This window comes from Globicephala melas, chromosome 20 (genome assembly GCF_963455315.2).
Source record: "Globicephala melas chromosome 20, mGloMel1.2, whole genome shotgun sequence".
Classification (NCBI taxonomy): Eukaryota; Metazoa; Chordata; class Mammalia; order Artiodactyla; family Delphinidae; genus Globicephala; species Globicephala melas.
The window spans coordinates 4,769,272-4,795,574 of NC_083333.1; the positions used below are offsets into that span (position 1 = coordinate 4,769,272).

A 26,303-nucleotide genomic window follows, 5' to 3' on the forward strand; every position below is an offset into this window, starting at 1 on the left:
TCGGAAACCCGCAAGGAGTGGGCGCGCCCACGGCAGCGATCGCGACCAATCACGAGCGGCACTCCAGACGAAAACCGACGAAGGGTGGGCGGGGTGCGCAGAGAGCTTCTCCCAGAGATTGAAAGGACGCTGCCCCGGCGATTGAGGAGCTGTGCGGGTTTCGGTTTTGCTGGAAGACACCCTGCGCTTCCTTGTGGAACCCACTCCTAGCCCAGGGAATAAGAGCGCAAACTCTGCAGTTGTTAAATACTAGCCGGGAGACCACGGGAAGCTGTAAGTCTCAGTGTTCTCATCTGAAAAATGGAGATTCTTGACTAAAATGAGGTCATTCATGGAAAGAGCACACGGAAAGTCGCTTATCACGATCATTGTTTATCATCCCTATTATAGAGCTCCTCTTTCGGAGGAGCAAGCTAATAGTACGTTTTTAGGATATTTAGCTCATTTAATATTTTTAAAATTCATTTGAATTCATTTGCAACTTGTTAAAGTCTGAATACCTCACTTAAAATTCTTGAAAATTCATGAGCACAGAATTCTGGATGATCCTGATCACTTGGGTTCAAATCCCAGCTTCACCACTTTACCTGAGTGAGCTTGAGAAGTTAATTAACCTCTCTGTGCTTGTTTCCTCATATTAAAATAGGGATAGCAGGGAATTCCCTGGCGGTCCAATGGTTAGGACTCTGCAGGCAGCGTGGGTTCGATTCGGGGAACTAAGATCCCGCATGCCCCGTGACGTGGCCAAGAAAGATAAAATTGTTTTAATAAATAAATAAAATAGGGATAGCAATAGTATCTACTTTATGTACAATTGTTGTAGTAAATGAGTTAACAACTGTAAAGTGACTAGAATAGGGCCTGGCAGGAGACTGCTATGTAAGTTTGAGCTATTTTTATTAATACAAGATCAGGCCACAATCGGCCTACACTCCCATATTGCAATAATTAGCTGGGCGGAGCGTTGGTTGTGCACTTCACACAGAGCATGGCCTCCCCAGTTCACACAGAACACACAGCAGGTTCTCTCATCTTTTCATCTGCTCAGATAGACCCAGGTGCTCCACCTACAGCCCCACGTCCAAGCTAAGTGGTCAAAGTTCATTATGAGACTTCACCAGGTCTGCTCTTGCCCAGACCCTTAAATTGGCTCCCTCTGTGCCCCTATCTATCCCAACTGGGCGTGAGCAACAGCTCTCGGCAACCTGCTAGATAACCTGCTGTGTCGGGCATCGCTGAGCCCTGGGGATTTTCCCTGTTGGGCAACCCAGGTGCTCCTTCTGCAGTGGCTCCCCCTGGTGAAATGTGTCAAGCCTCATTAGGGCTTAACACAGCCGAGAGGTGAGAGACTCCTCCCATCGCCTCTTATCCCAGTTTGGGGCCATGTGCAAAAGCTGCGTTCAGAAGTAGCTTGAGTCCTGCCTCACTCCATCCTTCTGCACCTGCTGCCAAGTGCCTCTGAAGTGGCAGTTCCCGAAAGACTCACAGCCCTCCATACTGCCACGCTCCAGCCTCGGACATCAACAGCAAGAGCCTGAGCTGAGAATGGTGACTGGGTGTGCCCCTGCCCCCCCAAACTTAAAGCCCAGTAAAACTCAAAACCCACCCTCTCCACCTCCACAGTCGGAGAGGGCTCAGAGACAGTAGTCAGCAGAGATCAGAAACTGGGAGGTGGGAATTGGATGTGTAAAGAAGACAGACAAAGTAGCATGCTTTGCTACCATTTATTTGCTATGTGGTATGTACCCAAAGCATGAGTCAGCTCTGGTGCCCTACCCTCTGATCCCAGGAGAGAGGGTGGGCAAGGAGAGCCCAAGGAGAAGCAACCCCATCATGGGGAAATTGTGGGGGCTGGCAGAGGCACGGGGGAGACCCAGGCATCCTGCTCTGACTTCTAGCAAGTTCTCCTGCCCTCAGTCATGAGGGGCTCCCTATCCTCCCATCCAATGGTCCCAGGTGCAACAATCGGAGAGGGGAGGGGAGGAGAAAAAAGGAAGATGACTCAGTGCTGGGTGGAGGCATCTCCACTCTTCATGGCTACTTGGCCCTGGCCGTAACTACAGGCAAAATTGGGTGCAGGTGGCCGGGCCGAGGGCTGTGGTATGGAGTGGGTACTCAGTAGGCGTGGTTGGCAACGTAGAGGGATTGTGCTGCCGCTCCACCATCTTCTCCGCTGCCTTCATACTTGCCCTGGGCCGCAAGGCCATTCACCTGCAAAAGGAAGGGGGTAAGTAGGCTGACCCAGTCCACAGGTGCTGAACCCTCCCAGACTACAGCCTTTGGGTGCTGACCCTGCCTGGCTACACACCACCTCCCCACCCACCACCTCTAGCTCCCAACCTCGGCCCGCTTGATGAACTCCTCAGTGGCGGCTCCAGCATTATCCCGTTGCCCTCGCCAGGTGTTGAGTGCAGAGGCCTGCAGGGCACGCCCATAGGAGAAGGTGAGGGCCCAGGGCCGGGGAAGGGGGCATTGGTTGATAGCATTGAGGTTGAGAGATGCCTCCTCTTCACTCTGACCCCCAGACAGAAAGGTCACTCCTAGGATGGAGAAGAGAAGACAAACTGATTGATCACTCCTTATTTTTCCAGGGTAAGGAACCCCTGGAGGCCACAAGAACAGGGGAAGAACGTGAGAACGGGTCTTAGGGAAAGGAACAGGTTTGGAAGCGGGGTGGTACCTGGGACAGCTGGGGGCACAGTGCGACGCAGGGCAGTGATAGTTGCCATGGCGATCTCCTCTGGGCTATACTTAATGGGACAGGCATGGCCAGGGGTCACCATGTTGGGCTTGAGCAGGGTCCCCTCCAGGTACACGTGATGGTCACTCAGGGCCTTGTACACCGCAGCCAGGACCTGGGGATCAGAGGAGGTTTACTAAGGTTCTGGGCCCCTGCCACTCACTACATTATGTTCCCTGTCTAGGGCTGGGTGGGCATGACTGAGGGTGGGTATAGGTCAGACTCACAGGTACATTCTGGGATCAAGTAAAAGAGTGCTTGAGGAAGGTGTCTGCATCTGAGCCAGGGACTGTGGGGAACAGGCTCCCTGTCAGGCTTTCTCTGTGGTATATGTCTGTGCCCAGGTGTGGACTCACCTTCTCTGTAACATACTGGCAACGTTTGAGGTCATGGTCTCCATCAGGCAGGATCTCAGGTTCCACAATAGGCACAATCCCATTCTGCAGGTAAGAGCAGAGTATCTTGGGATGGGCAGTAGGTAAGATGGAAGAAAGCCATGTAACCTTCTCACCCCCAGGCACAGAGCACCCATCTGACCCCCGTCACACACACAGGCACACCTGCTGGCAGATGCTGGCATAGCGGGCCAGCACGTTGGCATTCTCCAGAATGGCAAGTGCTGAGGGCGTGCGTTCACTGATTTTCAGCACGCAGCGCCACTTGGCGAAGTCAGCGCCATCCTTCTTGTACTGGGCACAGCGTTCCGAGAGACCATCCAGCCCTGCAGGCATAGTGCCAGCCTCATTACTCTGCTCCTCTTTGCCAGCAGCAACCACCCAACAACCCTGTGGTCCTGAAGCCCACCCCTTCTGTACCTTGAGTGGTGGTTTCTCCATCAGTCCCGGCTAGAGGCACTACACCCTTGTCAACCTGAAGGGGAAACACAGGCACAGAACTGAACCCAGGCAGGATTCCGCTTGCCACCCCTCACACCCACACACCTATTTCCACGCTCAGCCCCCATCCAGGGCCAGTGGCTGCACCTTGATGCCCACGACAATGCCCTTATCCTGGATGGTACGGACGAAGAGGACACCATTATCATCTTTCTGGTAGAGTGTCTCATGGAAGAATATGACACCTCCGATGCACTTCTTCACACGGTCATCGGCACTGAACAGGACCTGACGGTACAACCGGCGGTTCTCCTCTGTGTTCTCCACCCCAATTTGGCTCAGCCGCTTGGCCATGCTGCCTGGGGGCAAACGAAGTAGGGTGGGAAGGTCATCCCCAGGGCTCCCTGGATACTTCTTCCCCACCTGACCACAGGCCCCCACCTACCTACAGACTCATCTGCGGCCAGAATGCCTTTGCCTGGGGCCACAATCCGGAGGGCAATGTCGGACAACTCCTTTTTCTGCTCAGCAGAAAGGGCTGGGTACGAGTGGGGCATGGTGACAGTTCTGTGGAATGGAGACAAGGTATAAAAGCTGGACCCCACCCACTACCTCCTCTGCTTCCTCTCCTGTCCATATGGAGAGGAATGGCCTTTTCCTTCCACCCCAACAAGGAGGGCCTGGGAACAGGGCAGCAGCAGTCCTTGGCATGGGTCCTGGGCATTAAAATGGCACCAATCCCTCTGACAGCCAGCAGGCTCAGGGCCCCAATTCCCACATCTCCTTTTGTCCCTGTTGGGCACCCTTCCCAGCCCCAGGGTGGGGGTGGGGAGGTGAGCAGCCCCAAAGCTGCAGGTCTTCTTATGAAACTACTGCCCAAATAAAGATGCCAACCCTTTTTTCACTGAATTTGGCCCCTTCTTCAGGTGGGCGTAAGCACTGGCCTTTCCACCTTCCCTCTTCTCATCCTCAGCAGGGCCCTGAGGGAAAATGCACTTACTTCAGAGGCTTCAGAATGAGGCAAAATTACCCATCACCCCTCTTCCCTCAGCTTCTGGAGGAAAAGAGTGGGGGTAGGGAGGAGGAGTGGCACAAAACACGGCCACAGGCTTCCATAACCTCTCCTCCATTCCCTGAACCTAACTGCCTAGGCAGTCAGGAGAATGGGAGCAGAGGATCAGGGTTGAAAGGAATGAGGAGAGAGCCTGAGAGGAGAGAGAGGGAGACATGCAGTAGCAGCAGGGAGGAGACTTGTGGGGAGATGATGGTGAGACAGGTTAACTAGTCAGGTGGAAGGACCTAGACCAGGGGGACCATGAAGGGAGGAGAACTGGAGAGGGAACTCAGCCTAGGAGAGGCAGCAGGCTGAGATTAAAATGGTCTGGGTGAGAGAGGCTAACCCCAAGGAAAAATCCAGTAGGCAGAGGATTTAGGATTGGAAAAGCTGCATAAGAGCTTAAGAGGAAGGAGTGGTGTGGGAGAAGCTGAGCAGTGGTGGGGGGTTTCCAGTGGACAGAAAGGAGAGAGAATGTAAGGAGAGAGCTGAGAAGGCACATCCAGGGGCCCCCAGGAGCAGGGTAAGGAAGGCAGAAAGAAGAGTCAGGGAGAGGAAGCGGAGATGCTGAGCAACTCCCGCTTCGTCCCGGGCCTCACCTGTGCGCGGCGAGTTAGCTGCGGCAGCCACAGGAGCAGCTCGGGTTCAGGTCCGCTGCAGCTGTGGCTCCAAGCCCGGCTCCTGTAAATGAGGCTGTGGCGACTGCAGAGCTACGTGACTCCCCTGGAGGGCGGGGCCAGCACCTCCCCGCCCTGACCACGCCCTCTCCCAGGACTGGAGTCAGCGGCGAGGCCACGCCCACAGAGGCGGGGCGACGAGGTGGAGTGACTACTCTGCTGGGATCTCCGAGGTGGTTGCGCACTGTCCCCCTCCCACCTCGCGGGCCAGCCACCAAGGCCCCATGGGCAGGAAATGGCCTCGCCTCATTTCTGCCACAATTGCCTTTACCATGTGCAGAGCACTGTGATGGCTGTTGGGGACGAAGCCTGGTCTGGTGAAGGAGGGTCACCTAAACAATCACAACGGTTGGGTTAGATGGGACACAGGCACCAACAGTGTGGGAGTCCAGGGCAGAGAGTAAGGAACTGAGTTTCTCTGTCCTCACCCCCTTATTCACCAGGGCTACAGGCAGTGAGCCAGGGAACAAGCAGTCCAGTTACCAGAGTATCTGGGGAAGAAAAGGCGTCGGGGTGGTGGGGGGAGACTGGCTTTGGCTCTGGATGCAGTGGGAGGGGTGTGTGGAGGATGCCCAGGCAAGAGGGCCAAGCTGCCTCTCCCCTGACCTCATCCACCCACCTCCTACCCAAGAAATAAGATTCAGTGAGCCTGAAGAAATACATTAAATATACTTTATTTAAATAGCATTAAACAGAGCTGGCTCTAAGCCAATTGGTCCTGGTGTTGGGGTAAGGGAGTACTGCAGGTAAAAAGGGGTGAAACAGAGTCCAGCTTTCAGTTTCTTAGCTCAGAAATTCCAGCAATCCCTGTAGCTCCTTGCAACCCCTCACGACCTCTGGGATGGACAGCAGAGTCTGGCAAGAGATACAGAAAAGGCAGCTCAGGGTCACAGGCCAAAGGCCCAAGGCTCCCAGCCCCAAGAAGCACCCACTGAGTTAGAGGGGCGAAAATGGAAGCCACAGAGAAGGCTGCAATAGTGAGTCAGGCCCAGCTCTCAGCAAAGGCTGGGAACCACAACTATACTCATCAGTACCCCCTGGGCCAGGGCTTATACCAAGTGCCTTAGTTGCATCCACTCCCTCCCTCCTTTACCTCATAAATATGCTGAACAATGTCATCTAGTTTCTTTAACTCCTTGTCAGAGCGCCGCAGATTCTCTTCCAGGATGTTTCTCTAAAAAGCAAATAGGATGCATAAGCTCTATGCTTAAAAGAACAACATAGCTTGTGGGGAAAGATAAATATGGCAGGGCACTTGCTAGTGGTGACAGGAAATAGCCCTAGAATGACATGGAAATTCTTACGTGGCTATGGAACTTGACCATGAGTTTTGCCTTCTCATTTTTCATCTCCAGGAACATCACCCTCAGCTTGTCCACCTACAGATATGTTCAGATCAGTAGGGGCACAGCCTAGGGTTCCCACCAGTTGCCCAGCTCCTCTGTTAACTCTGAGTCACCTCCTGGGAGAGCCACACTTTCTCCTGGATCCAGTTAGTGGCCATGGGCTGACTGTCGGGGTTCAGCTGGCCTGCCAGGGTCTCTTGGAGCACCTTAGTCTCTGTCTCCGCACGACGAAGTGAACGGGTGAGCTGGGTCACCTCCTCTCTAAGCCTCTGGGGATGAGAATGGAGAGGTATCTAGTAGCCCTCAAAGGTCCTCTCTATCCTTATCCCATGTGGTGAGCAAGGGTAGACCAGGGGACCCAATTCCCACATTTGTGACCCTGGCTACCAGTGACATAGAAGGCAGAGGCTGGGCATCATGATGAACGTACTATGAGCTCACCACTCTTGTCTATCTGCTCTAGGATCTTCTCATTCTGCTGCTGTACCACTTCCTGGAGCTCCTTTTCATTCTGTGAGGAAAAGGGAGGTAAGAAGGCAGTGGGAGAGCTGGCTTCTTTGCAGCCCTTGCCAGGAGATAGGATTTGGTGCCGGACCATGCTCAGCCCAGGTGATACCAATTGATAACACTCCAATTCTTCCTCTAGGGCTACGTCAGGCCAGGCACATTTCCCTGTTGAGAGAGCTCTCCTGGAGTTCTAGGTCAGCCTGGAAGATGGGTCAGTCTCTAGCTGGTTCCCAAACATGTGAATTGTCTGACCCCAGGAAGGGCAAAACTAGGGCAATGGTTGGAAAATCTCCACCACCCAGATTCCTGGAGAGACAACAGCTCCCAGTGGGCCCTCACAGTTGCCCCAGTTCTTCATCGCTTCACTTCCAGGCCCCTCCTCCACCTTGTAGCGCAAGCACAAGGCCTGGTTCAGCTTCTCTATGTCCGCTTCCTTTGCCTTCTGGGCTTCCTGATGCTGTTCTTCCTGGGCCTGCAGCTGAGCCTGCAGATCACCTCTAGGGGAGGGAAGAATTCAGCATTATTCCGGTCCCCCCAGGGGCTGCCTGGGCCCTTAACATAAGGGGCTGCTCACCTGACCTGCCCCCTCTCACCAAGACTGCACTCCACTCACATCTTTCGCTGCAGAGTCCTGACAGCCTCTTCTTTAGACTCCTGCAGCAGGGAACACAGGCTCTGAAGCTCCAGAGTCACAGTACTCATTTCTGCCAGGCTATTCTCGATGCCTGGGGTTTCTGAAAGACAAAGTACTAGATAGAGGTAGAGCCCTTTAGCTCTGGAAGGAAGGAGTGTGTAGCTATCACTTCCACAACTCTTATCCATGTTCCCCACCCACAGGATCTGAATGTCTGGAACACTACCGATCCCAAAAGGCAGAAATGAAATGAGCCCAAGTAAAATTGAGGTTTTTAGAGCAAAGCACTTCTCACTGCTTTAGTCTTTATCATCACTACCAGATCTAGAAATGAGGCAGGATCCCTGGAGCCCATCCTAACCTGTAGGCTGATGGGAAACCGTTGATGCTACTCTGGTGAAAGCACTCTTGTCACTTCCAAGCAAGGGCACAGGAGCTGATTCTGGCTCTAAAACAAAATGCAACCATGGTAGAGGGCCCCTCGGGTGACCCAGTCAAGGGTCGGCCATCAGGGGAGCCAGGGAGAGACAGGGTCTGTTGGCGGCATCTTCAACAACTGAAGATATCAGGAGCAGCGCCACAACTTTCCCACCCCTAAATCCCAGGGCCTTTAACCTTCATCTGCCACTGCTGTCAGGGTGCTTCTCAAAAAGGTGCTGTCACTGGGCAGAGGGTGTTCCTGGGAAGGAGCACAGGCTGTGCTTATCGGGAGGGTCTCTGGTTCAGCCTAAGGGCAAAGGAAAAGAAAACGTCAGCTGCTTTTCAGGGATAGTGGGTTCCCTGAACTTCCAGGTATTCACCGGCCATCTCCTCGGGATGCTGTTCTATATGTCACCTCTGTTCTCTATCTTCAACTTCTCCATTAGCTCCTTTCCCTGAACTTAATTCTCTCTCACTAAAACAACAATTTAAAAAAAAACAAAAACCCTTCTTCTTACCTTAAGTATGTTTTAGCTACTGCCTTTTCTTTTCCCTTCCATTAAAAAAAAAGAAAAAAGAAAAGAAAAGCCTACATTTCTTGCCTAAAATTCTCACCATGTATGGACTCCCTAGCCCACTACACTCAGGCTTCTGCCCGACCATTCCACAGAAATTCTCATTATTTGGTACACCGATGGCATCGGACACCTTTCAGGTCTTATTTTACCTGACCTATGTGATAACCAATGACCATGTTCTTTTAGAAACTTCATTTTCTTCACTTGTGTGACATGACTCTCTCTCCTTCACAGGTAGGACTCATACCTTTCTGGCTATCTCTTCTCTCTATCCACAGGTCTTTCTTTAACTGTGGGCTCCTTTTGGTTCATCCTTGACCCTTTACATTCCCCAGGTGGCCTTACCTCAGGAGCTCCACAAAAACATCCACTTCTACATGGATGACCCTTCAATCTGTCTCTCTCAACTGGACCTTCTCCCAATCTCCAGGCCCAAAGGCTCAACTACCTGTGAAAAATCCACCAGATTGCTCCACAGTTCATCTGAAATTTAGTGTGTATAAAGCTGAGCTAACCATTTTTCCTGTCCCACCCCACCAAAAATCTATTCCTCCATCTGTATTTAAGATCCTAGAGCAGGGGAGCAGCAAATTACAGCCTGTGGTTCAAATCTGGCCTGCTACCTGTTTTTGTAAATAAAGTTTTATTGGAACACTGCCACATCCATTTATTTATATACTCTCTATGCCTGCTGTTGAGCTACAAAGGCAGAGTTGAGTAGTTGAGACAAAGACCATGTGGCTTGCAAAGCCGAAAATATTTATCATATTGCACGTTACAGGAAAAGTCTGCCAATCCCAGTTCTAGAGTGTCACCATCTTTCCAGCAATCTAGAGATCATCATTCATTCTTCCACCACACTCCTATATCAAACTGGTCACCACGTTCTGTTACTTTTTTTTTTAGATTTTTTTGATGTGGACCAGTTTTAAAGTCTTTTTTATTGAATTTGTTACAATATTGCTTCTGTTTTATGTTTTGGTTTTTTGGCCGCGAGGCATGTGGGATCTTAGCTCCCCAACCAGGGATCAAACCCGCACCGCCTGCATTAGAAGGAGAAGTCTTAATCACTGGACCGCCAGGGAAGTCCCCATTCTGTTACTTTTACTTCCTAAATATGTATTCAATTCATCCAATTCATCCCCTCCTCCATATCCCTTTAGTTCAAACCTTCAAAAATCTGGCCTCCTGCCTAGCTCTCCAGCCTTTTCTCCTTATCATCCTTGCCCCACATAGCTCCTATAATCCAATCATAAAGAGCTGCCTCCCAGTTCCCAAACTCACCACATTCCACATGAGCAGGGCCTTGGCCTTGTTCACCTGTAGTCCCAGCACCTAACCCAGGTCTTGTCACAAGGTAGACACTACAAAAAGTACCCATAGTGCCTCTATGACTTTCATACTATTCCCTCTGCCTGGTGGGCCTTCCTATATACCCAACCCTGCCCTACAAACTTCTAACCTCAAGACTCTGACCAAGAGTCACCTGCTCTGAGAAGACATCTTAACTCTCAAAGGTAAAACTGATGCTCCTTTCTCTGTGGTCATCCAGGCAACCCTCAGTGGCCATCCAGGCAACCTCTATCATAACCACAAGCCAAGATGACAAGTTTACATCTGTCTGTCTTCCCTGCAAGACTGGACTCCTGTGCTTGGCACACACTGGGGAATGGGGTCAGATCATAAGCAATTCGATTTCAGGATTCTGGCTGTGTCTTTAACTGTTGAATAAGCTAACTAACGCTGCATTCTAAAAAATATCCATTTATTGTTCAGTGTGCACTGTGGGGAAGCCAAAGAAGCAAGGCTAAATTTCTGCTTTCTTTAAATACAGTCTAGTTGAAGAGACCAAACATCCAAGGAAAATTAATACAAGTGCAAAAGGAGAGTAAGTTCATGAGGAATATAGCAGGAGATCACTGAGTCCACTGATGTTTGGAAACATTTCAAAGAAGAAGGTGAACCAGGGAGGATTTTAATAGGAAGGAAAAGGTATTTCCAGTTTGAAGATAGAAGAGAACGGACGTGGTAACAGCACGCATCTGGGTGCAAATGGGGATGAGACGTGTGTGTAGTACGTAGGCAGTCTATGGGAGTAAAGGGTTCATAACAGGGAGGTAGGAGACAGAAGAAGAAAAGTTTGAGTGACAGCTTGAAGACATCCTGTAGGCAACTGAAAATCACTGAAGGTCACAGAGATGGGACGAGAGTAGAATTTTAGGAAGACCATTCTATACAATAAAGATACAAGTGGAAAAACTTTCAGTAAACTAGGATTAGAGGGGAACTTCCTCAACTGGATAAAGAATATCTACAAAAAGCCTACAGTTAACATCATACTTAAAGGTGAGAAACTCAAAGCTTTCCCTTTAAGATCAGGTACGAGGCAAGGATGTCCCCTCTCACCATTCCTTTTCAACACTATAGGGGAAGTTCTAGCTAACACAGTAAGACAAGAAAAGGAAATAAAAGGTATACAGTTCAGAAAGGAAGAAATAAAACCGTCTTTATTCAAAGATATTGATACAATTGTAAGGGAAGAGAAGGAAACCCCGGACCCTACCTTCTCCTTCAGTTTTGTCTGTAGGAAGAGGGTCAGGCTCCGGAGTTGCTCAGTCAGCACCCTTAGCTCTTGGGAATACTGGCGTGTCTTCTCCAGGTCTTGCTGCTGTTTCTCTGCCATGGTGCTGGCCAGTTTAGCCCTGAAATAAGGAAGGAACAGAGAAGACAGCCAAACACCAGGTGACCTTCCCTGAACACTTCTCCAAATCCCCACACAGAACTGCGTTCAAAGAGGGGAAACAAGAGGCTCTCAGACCCTGTCACAATTCCCTTCTTGGAGACTTTAGCTTCTAGAAGCAGTCCTGAGATAAACACTAACAGGGAAGCACAGAAAGGTAGAGGTCTTACTTCAGGTTCTCCACGGTGTCCTTCAGGTCCTCACACTGCAGGCTGCGCTCCCGGAGTATTTCCAGGGTGGTTTTCAACTGACACTCAACCTGGCCCAGCTCCAGGTGAGCAACCTGATTCTCTTGTTCTGCAAACTGGGGAGACAGGAGCAGGAAGGAAGGCAAGGAGAAAGGAAGGGAGGGGGAAAATGCATCTAAGTGGGAAATTTTAGAGTCCTGGGAACAGAGGCTTTTTCCAGTCCAGAGTCTCAAACCTCACCTCAATACCATCAGGGAAGAGTCACACTCCTGCAGCTCCCCTGCCCCAAGCCATCTTCCTTACCTCCAGGGTCTCCTTTAGGTCCTGCACCTCCTTGGCCAGGACCGCCTGTTGTTGCTGCAGCTCTGCCTGCATATGTTTTAATGCCATCTCTTCCTTTTGCCATCTGCCAGAGACCTTACGTTAGATCCCATTAGTCCCATATCCTGGATGCCTACTGCCACAATAACCTGAGAGGAACTCACTGAGCAGCCTTCTCCTCACTGCTCTGGGTAAGCTGGCAGAGCAACTGATCCTTCATGGCCAGGTCCTGGGTACAATTGGCATGCTGACTCTGTAGCTCTTTTAGCTGACTCTCCATGCTGGCCAGAATCTGCAGCTGAGCCCGGAGATCTAGACCAAAATTATCCTAATGACACCATGTGGTCACCAGGCCCAAACGTCCCCACACTTCTGCTCTAAGACAAGTGCCCTAGAGCACTTTCTTACGCCACTGCCACACCCCAAGCCTCAGCAGGGTACAACTGCTTGTACGCATGCACACACGCACACCTGTTGCCAGACGACTGTTTTCCAACTCCAGTTGTTCTAGTTGGCTTTTGCAGTCCTCTAAATGGGTAGAGACTTGTTCCAGCTCCCTGGAAACCTAGGAGAAAAAGACAGTTTTCTTCCCACAGCTCCTCCTGAATCAAGAGTCCCAAGACTTAGTCCAGTTTCTCTTTCTGGACAGGACAATAAACCACATTGTTCCTGGGCAAAAACACTGCAGCAAATGAGTCTGATCCTCAGGAAAAAGTAGAAACAGGAGGAAAGTTGCTGAAGAAGGTGCTGAAGGCCATCTTATAGCAAAGGGGCTGGCTGGTCTCCAAACCCACAGATGGAAAGAAGATAGGTCCCAGGGAAGAGGCTAATGACACCACTCATCAGAAAGGCCTTCTGTAGAGAAGAAGGAGGAAACGAGGCCTAAGCAGTCCCCACTCCTGGTTTGTACCTGCTGCTTTTCCTCAATTGCAGCATCACGTTCCTGCAGGGTCTGCCGGCTCTTGGCTGTAAACTTCTCTGTGAGTTGTTGAAACCGGCTCAGCAGAGCTGTCCATGTTACATACTACCAGGGGAAGCAAGCAGGTCAGAAAAGCACCGTTGAGACAAGACTCCTAACAGGGCTGGCTGTGAGCAAAGGAGCAGTATAATGGCCCCAAATACTCACATCCAGTTGCATGGATATCCAGTCCTGCTGCAAGGCTGAAGTAAGACTTGCTGTCTGCTGAGCCAACCCTTCTTGCTCAGTGTGAAGCCCGACCTACATGAGAAGGATTGTCAATGGAGGGAGCCCTTTCCCTGTGGATACAGGGAAGTAGGGGTACATGACCATCCTCCCAGTGTGTCAGTATGGATCCCAGGAAAGAATATGTCTTCAATTACCAGTTGGGTCTGGGTTTCCTTCAAAAGGCCTCTGAATTCCCCCATGGATGCCAGGTCCTGTTCCAGCTGGCTGATGCGCTGGCTGGCGTGTGCACAGAAAACCTCTAGCACTGTCTCTGCCTGTTTAGAGAAGAGGTTGAGAGGACATTGCGGGCAGAGGAAGGATACAGCACAAAAAGCCATAACTATCCATCACACCAGCAGTTTAGTTCATTATTCCCCAGGGCAAGCAGTTCTCAGGCCACCCATCTGTGTCTCAAGTCAATTTATGTTCCTGCAGGAACCTTAGGAAGAGACCTCCTACATCCAGGAACAAAAGCCTGACACCTTACCGCATCTTTGCCTCTGAGGGCCATTTCCTCTCTGTGCTTTGCCTCCTCCCTTTCTGCTTTGAGGCTCTGGAGCCTTGCCCTTAATTTCTTCAACACATCAAAACAGCGGGACACCAAGGTTTCTGTACGCCAAGACTATAAGATAAGAATCATATACTGTGTCTGGTTTCTTTATTTGGCTGAATTTCAATCCCACCAAAGGCCTCTGCCTCCATCTGCATGCTGCTTACCTCCTGACTCAAAGCAGCTTTATCTTCATCTAAGTGCAGCAGAGATAGTTGAAGCAAGGATATCAGCTCTTTAGAGACCAGCACCCATGACTGCTGTAGAGGGAGAGATGGTTAGGCTAGATCAAATAAAGTCATTAAGCAGGAAGTAAGCTGGGACACTGAGGAGGAAGCCACCAACCCCAATTTCACGCTCCCAATAAGGAAGAGATGTTCTTAACAAAAGGAAACCTCCCTTCACTACCATGGCTGAGTACCATCCATCATCTGCTAACTGCTCAGGAGTCGCCATTCTTGATCTTCACAGGAGACCCAGCAACGGTGTAAGGTCAGTCAACACTTACCATGACATTCCTGGCCTGCTGCAGAGCCTGTCCAATCTCCTGGCTCTCCTGAAGATGCTGAGGTTTCTTACTCATCTAGTTGGAGAAACAGAGTTGCCCCTCTTGCATAGGCAACATGCACCGCCAGCAGCTCTTTCCCCCTCCCACCGAGATACAGGAACCTTTCCCATTAAAATCAGGAGCAAGGCTCACAGCTTGATGAAGCCAAGTCAGAAAAAATCCAGAGGTAGGTAAAAAAATTACTTTTTAAAATAACTTTTTTTTCTGATTATGTGTTTACTGTAAAATTTTGGAAATAGGAAAGTGAATAAAATGGAAAAAGAATCATTATCAATTTCACCCCTAGAGCAGTGATTCTCAACCAACAGTACAGTACCCACCTCAAGAGATTTCAATATACCTCCACACCAGATTTCCTTGCTATAGGGATTTGCTGTAACTGATGAGTATGTTACCTCCCTCAGGTGTCAGGGGGAGAAAAAAGTAGTAGACTACTGATTTACAAAGAAATAACTATATTTAGGGCTTCCCTGGTGGCGCAGTGGTTGGGAGTCCGCCTGCTGATGCAGGGGACGTGGGTTTGTGCCCCGGTCTGGGAGGATCCCACGTGCCGCGGGGCGGCTGGGCTTGTGGGCCATGGCCGCTGGGCCTGCGTGTCCGGAGCCTGTGCTCCGCGGTGGGAGAGGCCACAACAGTGAGAGGCCCGCATACCGAAATAAAAAAGAAAAAAAAAAGAAAGAACTATATTTAATAAATTCTAAGATGATTGCCTTTTTACAATTGTTTTCTATTTTGGCGCACTGCGCAGCATGTGGGATCTTTGTTCCCCAACCAGGGATCAAACCCGTGCCCCCTGCATTGGAAGCACAGAGTTTGAGCCACTGAACTACCAGGGAGGTCCCTGTCTTTTTACATTTTAACACCACTGACATTGGTATGCATTCAATATTGATAGTATCTTAGATTTGATGAAAGACAGTAATGCTTAAGAAAACCACAATTGTGATTATAATATATAAATAAATGTGGGGTCCTGCTTTTCTTACTTACTTACTTTTATTATACTCATGTTATTTAGCCCTGAGTTTACATTTAGTCTCCTCACTGAGAGCCTGAGACTGGGATGTGTGCTTTAGGGAGACCTATCAAAGTGGAGCATCACTCATTTTTAACCTCTGCTGATATTTTACCTCACCTCAAAGCCTCTTAGAGGTTATATGAACTCTGAACTCCTTTTTTTCTTCTTTTTATTTATTTATTTATTTATGTTGATCTCTAGGTATCTTTTTTTTGGCTAGGCCATGGGGCTTGTGGGGTCTTATTTATTTATTTATTTTTGGCTACGGTTTGGTCTTCGTTGCTGTGCGTGAGCTTTCTTTAGTTGCAGCAAGTGGGAGCTACTCTTCGTCGTGGTGCACAGGCTTCTCATTGCAGTGGAGCACTGGCTCTAGGTGCGTGGGCTTCAGTAGTTGTGGCTCGCACGCTCTAGAGCGCAGGCTCAGTACTTGTGGCGCACAGGTTTGGCTGCTCCACGGCATGTGGGATCTTCCCAGACCAGGGATTGAACGCATGCTCCCTGCATTGGCAGGCGGATTCTGAATTCCTTTCTTTAAAAACCATGAACATTAAACTTATTAAACTATTAAAAACTCTTGGCAGTCCAGTGGTTAGGACTCTACACTTCCACTGCAGGGGGCATGGGTTTGATCCCTGGTGGGGGAACTAAGATCCTGCATGCCACACTGCATGGCTGGAAAAAAAAAAAACTCTTCATAAATATACTTTTAAATAACTAGGATATCCCATCTTATGGATGTACCATTATTTTTCATTATTTTTCATTTTTTTTAAGTTATCATCTTTATGCAGAATTTTTTTTTCCCGTTAGGATTTAACCCTAGAAGTGGGGTTACTGGATCAAAAAGTTTGAACTGCTTTGAGCAGTTGAAATTGCCTTCAAAAATGGCTGAACCCGTTTAAAGGCATAATGTTCAAACAAGAGAAAAAAATTTTAAATGTAATATTAAATATAACTGTTTTAAAGCATAAAAAAAAAGATTGAACCAATTTATGCCCTACTGACGACAGGACAATGCTTACCACTATTATCTATTTTATTCTTTGCTATTTTGTCAGAAGAAAATAGCATCTCATGTTGCGATTTGCATTTCTCTGATTACCAGTAATGGTAACCTTCTCAAATATTTATTTACTACTCATTTTAATTTTCTTAATCTCTAATGGTCTGTTCATTATCTTGGGGCAGACGAAAATCTTAGTGTGCTATGTGGAGTAGATAAGTATGATTTCAAAGGCAGCAGAGCCGTAGAGAAACTTTGAAGTTCTGAGAGAAAAGTGGGGAACCTTCATTACTGCTGCAAGGCAGCCATCGTCTAGGAAAAAGCCTAGTGCTGGAGCAGCAGTGCTGAGTCACGATGCTGCAGCAGCCTGGATATAAGGACGCAGATCTCTTGGAGTTCATCACTCCCCTCCCCAGCAAAGCAGACATTGTTCCCGACTGCATCATGCAGTAAGGCACAGAGTTACCCCTGGAGCCCTGGAACAGGGCACACATACTGCTCAGGGCTGGCCAGTCAGGCAGGTGATGAGATTAGCGTGAATGAGGCAGCCAAGCGGCAAGGACATGGCACTGTGATGGGGAATGGCTGAAGGCACTGTCATTTCCTCTCTTTGGTTCTGCTCCAGTGGTCTCTAAAAGGATTTGGCAAGCTTCAAGGAAAGAGGGTACAAGGCCAACTCAGGAATGGGGAACAAGGTCAAGGACAAGAGGAAAGGATACAAAAATAAGAAAATACAGGAATGATGAGCCTATGGCTTCCAGGATTTTGACAAAGAGTAAAGTCATTATTTTGAGGATATTTTCAACTCAAAGGAGGTCTTTGGAGTTTTAGAGACCATCGTTTTTTTTTTTGGCCACGCTGCACGGCTTCTGGGATCTTAGTTCCCCGACCAGGGATTGAACCCCGGCTCTCAGCAGTGAGAGCGCGGAGTCCCAACCACTGGACCACCAGGGAATTCCCGAGACCATCTCTTCTTAGCAACAGCCACCTATTACCTCAACAGGCACATTAAGGACCTCAATTCCTTCCCTGACACATTCCCTTACTTCCTCGGCCTGTGCTCTCACAGCAAGACTCCTCTAGAACAATGGTCTTTAAACTGTTTTCCTCTCATATCTCCTACAGTAATTTTGAAAGCTGGAGTACCCTTACGTTTAAATCGTTACAAAGGCTGTAATTTCCACGACCTTATAAACATTGACAGTTTGAAATAAAACTGTTACATCAGTCTTAAATATACCCAATGGTATAAATGTTACATACACCATAATGATTTTTTTAACGTCTTTATTGGAGTATAATTGCTTTACAATGGTGTGTTTGTTTCTGCTTTATAAACCATTATGATTTAATACCTATTTGACACCTTTAGAAAATACACAAAAGGGACTTCCCTGGTGGCGCAGTGGTTAAGAATCCACCTGCCAATGCAGGGAACACGGGTTCGAGCCCTGGTCCGGGAAGATCCCACATGCTGCGGAGCAACTAAGCCCATGTGTCACAGCTACTGAGCGTGTGCTCTACAGCCCACGAGCCACAACTACTGAGCCCACGTGCCACAACTACTGAAACCCACACGCCTAGAGCCCGTGCTCCACAACAAGAGAAGCGCACCGCAACGAAGAGTAGCCCCCACTCACTGGAACTAGAGAAAGCCCGTTGCACAGCAACGAAGACCCAACGCAGCCAAAAATAAATTAATTATTAATTTTTAAAAAATACACGAAGTTCTTCTTTAACAGAAATTTTATATCATCCCTTTTTCTCCTTGAACCTCTATTTTTACTCCTCTCAGAATTTTATCCTAATAAAACATACTTTTACACTTTAAACTCTATTAGTATCTCTGCAACGACAACAAAAGTTCATCTAAATTTAAATAAATTTAAAAAAATTTTTAATTCCTCTGACCATAAGATTTTAAATTTATTTATTTATTTTTGGTTGCATTGGGTCTTTGTTGCTGTGCGCGGACTTTCTCTAGTTGTGGCAAATGGGAGCTACTCTTCGTCGCGGTGTACAGGCTCCTCATTGCAGTGGCTTCTCTTGTTGCGGAGCACGGGCTCTAGGCGTGCGGGCTTCAGTAGTTGTGGCTCGTGGGCTCTAGAGCACAGACTCAGTAGTTGTGACACACGGGCTTAGTTGCTCCATGGCATGTGGGATCTTTCCAGACCAGGGATCGAACCCGTGTCCCCTGCATTGGCAGACGGATTCTTAACCACTGCGCCACCAGGGAAGTCCCACATAAGATTTTAATGAGAAAACTCTCTTTTGGATGGAGAAATATTTTCATCAGTTGTATACTAATCACTGTAATAATATAATTTTTAATTAAAATCATAAACATATCCAGTAAAATTTTACTGGAGATCCATCTACTAATGAAATAGATGGAGCATCCCTCCCCTTATTAGTTCATGTGTCTGTGATTACTATAATTCCTACAATAAGACGTAGTTCAGCAAGAATTTTATGCCTATTTTCCATTCTTACAGATACAAGATTTATGTGAGGGAATTCCATGGTGGTCGTGTGGTTAGGACTCCGTGCTCTCACTGACAAAGGCCTGGGTTCGATCCCTGGTTGGGGAAATGAAATCCCACAAGCTATGTGGTGCAGCCAAAAAAAAAAGATTTCTGTGAGAAAATTTCTTCACATAAATAATGGGAATAAGTAGGAATGAAAGAAGGGAAGAAGGGCATGCCACCCAATTCTAGGAGCTCCTTTGGAGATACATGCCAAAAATCTCACAGTGAACTTCCATCCACTGACGTAACTGAAGTCTTCCTTCAATTTTGTTGAAAGCACACAAAAATGACATGTTACATAATCATTGCAGTCATTTGCCTTCTCAGCACGTACACAAATATTTTCTATTTGTCCTTTGAATGCTGCCTCTTGACAATGTAAGATTCAGGACAGGTAGTAAATATGCTCTTCTTTATAGTAAAATTAGTAAATTGGGCAAGGGTAACTGAGAATGGGGAAGTAGGAAAGAAAACAAATTAGTAAAGAGTGCATTTGGAAGATGAAGATCTAGAAACCGATTCCTTTAAAACTTTCCTTGCTTGCATTCCCTTGGAAGGTCTTGAGGTACCCCAGGGGTATAGTGAGTACCAACAGCTCTAAGGGATTTTCCAGATCCTCAGCTTTTATACATATTCTAAGGAAGAGGGCCCACTGGGATCCTCCACACTTTGGGAAGAACCTTCTTACCCCATTGGAAAAGGTGTCAGTCTGTGTGCTGCTGTCCTGAACTTCTGGGTGAGGGCCAGTCAGCTGGCTCTTCCAGTCCTGCAGCTGGCGGGAGAGTACCTCCAGAATGACAAGAGAGTTCAGCAGGTTATCTTCCAGGTCATGTCGAGATAAGGCAGTCAGATCTGGAGGACGGCTGCAGTAGGAAGAGAAGAACATGAGGAGAAGAGAGGGAAAGGGATGGGAGTGGCAGGTCCAGGAGCACAAAGATACAGGGATACTTACCCCCATAGAAGGTGCTCTGTCTCAGAAGTACTGTCCTTGGTGCCCACCAGGCCTATTTGGGATGTGTTTGTACTCCTTTCCTGCTGTGCTGGGGGAGTAAACCAAGTCCCCACCGAGCAAGTAGAGAAAGGGGTAGTGCCAATCGCAGCATCCCGAAACACAGAGGGAAGAGATAAGCTCTGGCGGAGATTTTCCAGCATGACGGAGGTATTTACACCTTTTTCCAACCAGGCCAGGGGAGACATCCAAGGCCCCATATCAGAGACGGGAATGCTCCCAGCATCTTCTACTGCTGGCCCTGGAGCTGCCTGGGATTCCATTTCTCCTGGATTTGGGGTCAGGCCTGTGGATGGAATATCGTCCATATTTGAGACAAGTGCTTGATCTCCCAATTCAGCCTCCTCAGGGAATGTGGGAAACCTCATTTCTCTCTCCTCTGTAGTTCTGTGCTCTAAAATTTCCTCCCCTGGGTCCACAAGACTGACAGGGAAGTCTGCTGCTAAGACAGTTGAAGGGGAAAGCCAGAGCGGGGAGGAAGGCAACAAGGCATTACTTTCAGAAAGGACTAGGTCCTCAGGCACAGCCTCAGTCCTACTGTCCTTCAGGCTTTCCCTGGAGCAGTGTAGCTGTTGCTTAGAACAGGAATTTTGTGGGTACTCCAACAGATGGGATGGAGGATTCTGAAATGTAGGTTTCTCAGGCATAGCAGGAACAATTTCTGAAAAGTTGTCTTCCATGCAGGGGGCCACGCCCTTTCTCAGCAGATCTCCTGTCCTCAAAGGCTCATCTAGAGAGAAGCTGTTTGTCTCTGCCATGGTATCTAGATGGGCCTCGACTGTAATGTTTTGCTGCTGCCCCCCTGGAGAAGGTACAAGGACCATGGTTTTAACCACATTGTTGCCCAGTGGGTCTACTGCTTCCTCAGATGTTCTGGGAGTAGAATTGGTTTGGGGAATCAGATTTAGGGGCTGCTCATCTGATTCATGTTGACAAGCTTCTAGACATGTTGAGGGATGGCTGAACTGTTCTGAAGGGGAGTCTGTCTTCTTAGCATTGACAAGATCCAGTGAAGATGAGTTGTTGCTGCCTTCCTGCCAAAGGAAACAAAAGTAGTTGACTAATACAGTCAGTTCTGGTTCCCAATATACAGTTATGGGTGCAGGATACTGTCTGAACTCAAAAAAGGAAAGAGTTCTCATTACCTTTACTTAGGTAAGACCTTGGCTAAGCCTTGCTACTTACTACAGAGACCCAGTAGAAAAGCTGGGAAGCCATTCTGGGTCCTTCCAAGTGAACCAGGTTACAGTATAAACAAGGCTAAGATAATCTATCCATGTCATGGGAAGATGGTAGCTTGAAAGTGACCCCACTCTTCTCCAATCCTAACTCCAACCCACTTCTAGGGTAGGAGGGATCCCTGGCTCAAGTTCTACAGTTGGTATAAGATTTTAGTCCTTTTGGAACAGATGAGAAATTGGGGACTAGAGTGAGAGAGCACTTGGCCCACAGAGATCCATGTACCGTAGGAAGAAAGGGCAACATCAACCTGTGCCAGTGACCTAGTCTCCTTGACCGCAAGAACTGAGGGTATGCTGAACACATGGGTTGAAGCCATTCAATCCTTGGGATTTGAAGAGCTCTAGCCTTTGTAGCAAAGGAGAATGAAGAGCAGAAAGACTCTTCCTGGTGCCTTGAAAAGGGAGTGACAACCTCCCAATTGCTGGTTCATAGGGATGGAGACCACTGCACTTTCTACCACTTGCAGGGCTGCTGGTCCTGAGACTCAATGAACAAAAAAGGACAATATGAATGTACTTATGTGGATCCAGTAGCCAGAGAAAGGACAAACCCTAAGATAGTTAGGAAAGGTAGGTCCTACCAAAATACAGCTGACGGAAGAAACAGATAACAATTTGCACCAAAAAATATATGCATACATAAGAAGATCTGAGTACAACTCACACACACAAAGACTTTCTGGAAATAATAAATATTACTTTTAAACAAAAAATTTTAGTAATATGCATTGAAAGAGGATGATCAGAGTTAAGACAAGAATTACTGGCCTGGACAATCAAGTGGAAGATATATCTTAAAGACAAAAATACAAAGAAAGGTAAATCTGAGGGAAAAGCTAAGAGAACTGGAAGATAAATCCAGCAAACCTAACATGTGAATAAAAGAAGTTCAAGGAGAAAAGAGAACACATACAGGTGGGGCACTGATTAACAAGTATTAGAAGAAAATTTCTCTAAGGTAAAGTAAGATCTGAGTTTGCATATTAAAATGGTTCACCAAGTTCCAAGCAGGACTGACAAAAAATGATAAAATTTCTGAACTATCAGAACAACAAAACTATTTTAGAAGCTTTAGATTATAAAGACCAATTATTTACAAAAAAAAAAAAAAAAGAATTAGACTTACATGAAATTTCTCATTTACAGCAGTGGATGAAATTTTAAAACATAAAGTTGAGCTAAAACTTCTGACATTCTAGCAATGTCCTTGGGTATAGGTTACAACGATGTGTGCTTTATACAAATTTGTTAGGCTCAATGTTTTATGTACTTTCATGTATTTTATTTCAAATTTTCAAGTTTTCTTTCAAAGTGCTAAAGGAGGGACTTCCCTGGTGGCACAGTGGTTAAGAATCCGCCTGCTAATACAAGGGACATGGGTTCAATCCCTGAGCCAGGAAGATCCCACATGCCACGGAGCAACTAAGCCCGTGTGCCACAACTACTCAGCCTGTGCTCTAGAGCCCGCGTGCCACAACTACTGAAGCCCGCGCGCCTAGAGCCCGTGCTCCGCAACAAGAGAAGCCACCACAATGAGAAGCCTGCGCACCGCAACGAAGAGTAGCCCCTGCTCGCCGCAACTAGAGAAAGCCCACATGCAACAATGAAGATCCACAGCAGCCAAAATAAATAAATTAATTAATTAATTTTAAAATAAAACCTCCCAGAAAACAAAAGTCCAGGACCAGATTATTTCACAGGTTGAATTTACCAAAATTCAAAGAAGATTTAATACCCATTTGTCTCAAGCTCTTCCAAAAAATTAAAGAAAGAGAAGGAAATACTTCCTAACTCATTTTACAAGGCCAAAATTATGTTGATACCAAAACCAGACAAGGACAACACAGAACTCAACAGATCTGGCAGACTAAAAAAAGTACAAGGACAGAGTAATTAACTATCTGTTGTTGGATATGATAGAATGTGACATCCTTTGAATAGTAAATATGCTTTTTTTCATATGTTCATGGAACACTCAGAAAAATTCATCCTATACTTGGCTACAAAGACAACAGATTACAGTCTGATCATAATGCAAGAAAATAAATTTAAAAGGTGACACAAAATGGCTTTTAAGCACTTGGAAATTAAGAACCCCTCCTAGATAACCCCTGGATTAAAGATAAAAATCAAAAGAAAATTACAAATTAGCTAAAAAGCATGACAAATGATGACTATTTATAATATACACTTAGAAAATGATGAAAAAGAGTTAACCACCCAATAGAAAAGTGAGCAAATAATATAAATAAGCATTACACAAAAGAGCAAACCCAAATAACCAATTCACATGTAAGAGATACACTCACTAGTAGTCAGGAAAATGCAAATTAAAGTAACAATAAGATACCACATCAGACTGGCTAAAATTTTAAAGATCTCTAACAACTACTACAAGAGGTGATGTGGGGAAATGGATATCGTCATACAATGCTGGACAGAATATGAATTGTAATAGCTATCTTAGATAGCAATCTGACAAAATTTAAAATTAAAAATATCTTTCCTTCAAACCAATAATCCTACTCCTGAAAATGTATCTCATTGAAATAAAGGTATCAGTACAAAGATATTTACATTAGCATTGTTTGCATTAGCAAAAAAAAGTGGAAAGATAAATGACCATTTATGACTAAATTATGATTGATGCATACCACAGTATCTTATGAATTAGCTCTACACTAGTTGACATGGAGGGATTTAAACCACATTGTTAAATGAGAAAAGCAACAGGCAGAGAAATGTATACAGTCAATCCTCATTATTTGAACTGAAAAGCATTTTCTACATAGCTATGTCTCTCAAGACCTTTCACAAAAGTACAGCTCAGTGAGGGCAGTTCTACAAGGAGCTAGTTTAAACTCCGGTGGTTCAGGGGTGTAACTTGATCCCAGGGGAGTTTTGACTACCTCTGGGAATGGATGGACATTGCCTCATTCTTAAAACTGACTGACTTCTCCGTAAGTGAGTCCCTATTAAGAGGGAGACCACTCGGGGCTTCCTTGGTGGCGCAGTGGTTGAGAGTCCGCCTGCCGATGCAGCGGACGCGGGTTCGTGCCCCGGTCTGGGAAGATCCCACATGCCGCGGAGTGGCTAGGCCCGTGAGCCATGGCTGCTGAGCCTGCGCGTCCGGAGCCTGTGCTCCGCAACGGGACAGGCCACAGCAGTGATGAGGCCCGCGTACCACAAAAAAAAAAAAAAAAAAAAGAGGGAGACCACTAACCAAAGTGATAGTTATTTCTGAGACGTTTGGTAAAGACTGAACGGGGGAGGTGGTGATAAAAAAAACTAACAGCTAAATAGAGGTGCGGGTTCTCAGTGGACTTCCTTTAGCGACCCTAGGGTACCTCTCTGTTGGCCTGAATAGCTGTAAATGGATGTCACCGAAGAAGGAAACTTCATTATCGTTATTAATTACGTTCCAACCCTGGCCCTCTGTTCCTCTGAGCTCTCCGCCTCGGCAAAGAGCCCAGTCGAGAGGCTGGCCAGGCGAATCTCACCTGCAGCCCTAGCTTGCACAGTGATGAGGTGGACGAGTAGGCTATCGGGGGCCCTGTTCCCGAGTTGGTGAGGGCACCAGGCTGCAGGATAAGTTCTCGGAGAGGCGTTCTCATAGCTGCTTTTCCCTAAAACAGAAGAGAGAATGTGAGAAAGCCTGGGCTCTGCCAGCCTGCCCTAAGAAGCTCCCCTCCCTCCCTAAGAAGCTCACGAGCAATAACAAGAGTAGGCTCCAACCCCAGTCCTCTGAACATCAGGACCAGCATTAGACTCCACATGCACCCGTCCCCAGGCTCGACCCTGCTTTCCACGACGCCCGGCACTGCCAGCGACCCCGACCCAAAACCCCGGCCCAGCTCTCTCTCTCCATGAGGCCCTCCCGCTCACCGGTTGGGGCGAAGGCGACACGCTAAGATTCAGTTTTTTCACCCGCCACATCTTCAAAACAACACAGGGTGATCACCTCCTACACGCAAGAGGCGACGCCATGCTCACCCGCCGTCTTTATTTGAACCTGCTCCGCGCTTCCCGATTGGCTGCGAAGTCTCAGTGCGTCAGGTGGGCGCGTCCGCTCCGGGCTCGAGCCCGGCGGGCTGGGGCGGGGCCTGTATTGGACCCGCCCCGCCCGGCCCCCTTTGCGCGCGCGCTCTGCGAACCGACCCCCAACCCACCGGGACGTGCTCCAGCCCGAAAGCCAGCCTTTCGGCCTCACCTCCGAGAGGGTGACCGGGAAGTTGGACAGTTGAGGAGTCCATCCCTCCTGCTTCGAGTAGGCCAGTCTCACACCCTGTCGGAAAAGCTGTCCCCGTGGCCTGGCCTTAGGAAGTTTCTCCTCGGGTTTCCCTCAGCTATCTCAGCCTTGACCGGCAGGAGCCGGTCGGGGGTATAGAAGGGAAGGTGAGTGGAGCGTTTTTTACGTAGGCTGCTCGGTCCGCGCATAGGTCCTGCGTCCGTGATGGCCTGAGACGTGGTTCTCAGCCTGCGCTGTCATTTAGCCTCTTCAGAATTTCTGGACTTTTCTTGGGACTTAACTCAGGGTCCGCAACAAGTTTACTGGAACGATAATAGCTCACAAGTATTGAACATTTATTAGGCACCTGGCACTCTTCCAAATGCCTTTTATATCTTAACTCCTTTAATCCCCAAAAGGGCATATGAAGTAGGCACCGTAAATATCCCCGTTTTACAGACGTAGTAACCGAGTCACAGATAATGTCTTTTGCCTAATGCCCACAGGTAGTAAAATGGCAGAGTCAAGATTGCCACCCATACTACCGACTACTGCATTCTCCTCTCGCTTGAAACCCCTCTGTGTGGGAAATTAGCTACTGGAGGTGGGATTGATTTTTGGAAACAGCCTAAAGTTAAGTATTCAGAGTTACAGGCTTTTTTTAATATAATTTTTTTAAACGTTATTAATTTATTTTATTTTTGGCTGCCTTGGGTCTCTTGCTGCGTGCGGGCTTTTCTCTAGTTGAGGTGAGCGGGGGCTACTCTTCGTTGCGGCTCACGGGCTTCTTATTGGGTGGCCTCTCTTGTTGCAGAGCACGGGCTCTAGGTGCGCAGGCTTCAGTAGTTGTGGCACTCAGGCTCAGCAGTTGTGGCTCGTGGGCTCTAGAGCGCAGGCTCAGTAGTTGTGGCACATGGGCTTAATTGCTCCA

The 26,303-nt window shown here is 47.8% G+C and overlaps 2 protein-coding genes across 5 annotated transcripts; both read right to left on the reverse strand.

Moving 5' to 3' along the window:
• Positions 1-1,710: 1,710 nt before the first annotated feature.
• On the reverse strand, positions 1,711-5,387 carry ALDOC (aldolase, fructose-bisphosphate C). 2 transcript variants are annotated; one of them, XM_030862035.2, is made up of 9 exons: positions 5,230-5,387; positions 4,022-4,143; positions 3,724-3,935; positions 3,556-3,610; positions 3,301-3,461; positions 3,097-3,180; positions 2,681-2,855; positions 2,341-2,540; positions 1,711-2,211 (listed from the first exon to the last, which is right to left on the reverse strand). In XM_030862035.2, exons 2-9 carry the CDS (start codon positions 4,131-4,133, stop codon positions 2,116-2,118), a joined length of 1,095 nt encoding a protein of 364 aa, XP_030717895.1. In that variant the 5' UTR covers positions 4,134-4,143; positions 5,230-5,387; the 3' UTR covers positions 1,711-2,115. The 2 variants fall into 2 exon arrangements, with proteins under 2 accessions (XP_030717895.1, XP_069900588.1); XM_070044487.1 differs by lacking the exon at positions 5,230-5,387 and adding an exon at positions 4,471-4,556.
• A 589-nt stretch (positions 5,388-5,976) lies between these two features.
• SPAG5 (sperm associated antigen 5) lies at positions 5,977-25,140 on the reverse strand. Of its 3 annotated transcripts, none has more exons than XM_030862030.2 (24): positions 25,030-25,140; positions 24,645-24,770; positions 19,847-20,937; positions 19,583-19,757; positions 14,286-14,360; positions 13,945-14,034; positions 13,715-13,849; positions 13,383-13,502; positions 13,168-13,260; positions 12,952-13,065; positions 12,513-12,606; positions 12,206-12,353; positions 12,024-12,126; positions 11,703-11,836; positions 11,356-11,494; positions 8,410-8,521; positions 8,156-8,242; positions 7,774-7,894; positions 7,546-7,657; positions 7,084-7,164; positions 6,767-6,922; positions 6,612-6,686; positions 6,401-6,481; positions 5,977-6,162 (listed from the first exon to the last, which is right to left on the reverse strand). In XM_030862030.2, the coding sequence occupies exons 1-24, from the start codon at positions 25,078-25,080 to the stop codon at positions 6,091-6,093; spliced, it is 3,585 nt and encodes a 1,194-aa protein (XP_030717890.1). In that variant the 5' UTR covers positions 25,081-25,140; the 3' UTR covers positions 5,977-6,090. The 3 variants fall into 3 exon arrangements, 2 of the variants coding, with proteins under 2 accessions (XP_030717890.1, XP_030717889.1); XM_030862029.2 differs by having other exon boundaries at positions 13,945-14,037; XR_009560312.1 differs by lacking the exons at positions 5,977-6,162; positions 6,401-6,481; positions 6,612-6,686 and having other exon boundaries at positions 6,865-6,922; positions 7,500-7,657; positions 13,945-14,037.
• Between the last annotated feature and the right edge of the window lie 1,163 nt (positions 25,141-26,303).

Coding starts and splice junctions, on each gene's coding strand:
- SPAG5 (XM_030862029.2), bottom strand. CDS start 25,080: ATGTGGCGGGTGAAAAAACTGAATCTTAGCGTGTCGCCTTCGCCCCAA. Junction 8,243..8,409: donor GACAGCAGTGGCAGATGAAG/GTTAAAGGCCCT, acceptor ATTTTGTTTTAG/AGCCAGAATCAGCTCCTGTG. Junction 6,923..7,083: donor ACAAGAGTGGTGAGCTCATA/GTACGTTCATCA, acceptor TCTCATCCCCAG/AGGCTTAGAGAGGAGGTGAC.
- ALDOC (XM_030862035.2), bottom strand. CDS start 4,133: ATGCCCCACTCGTACCCAGCCCTTTCTGCTGAGCAGAAAAAGGAGTTG. Junction 3,611..3,723: donor GCATTGTCGTGGGCATCAAG/GTGCAGCCACTG, acceptor TTTCCCCTTCAG/GTTGACAAGGGTGTAGTGCC. Junction 3,181..3,300: donor ATGCCAGCATCTGCCAGCAG/GTGTGCCTGTGT, acceptor TCTTACCTGCAG/AATGGGATTGTGCCTATTGT.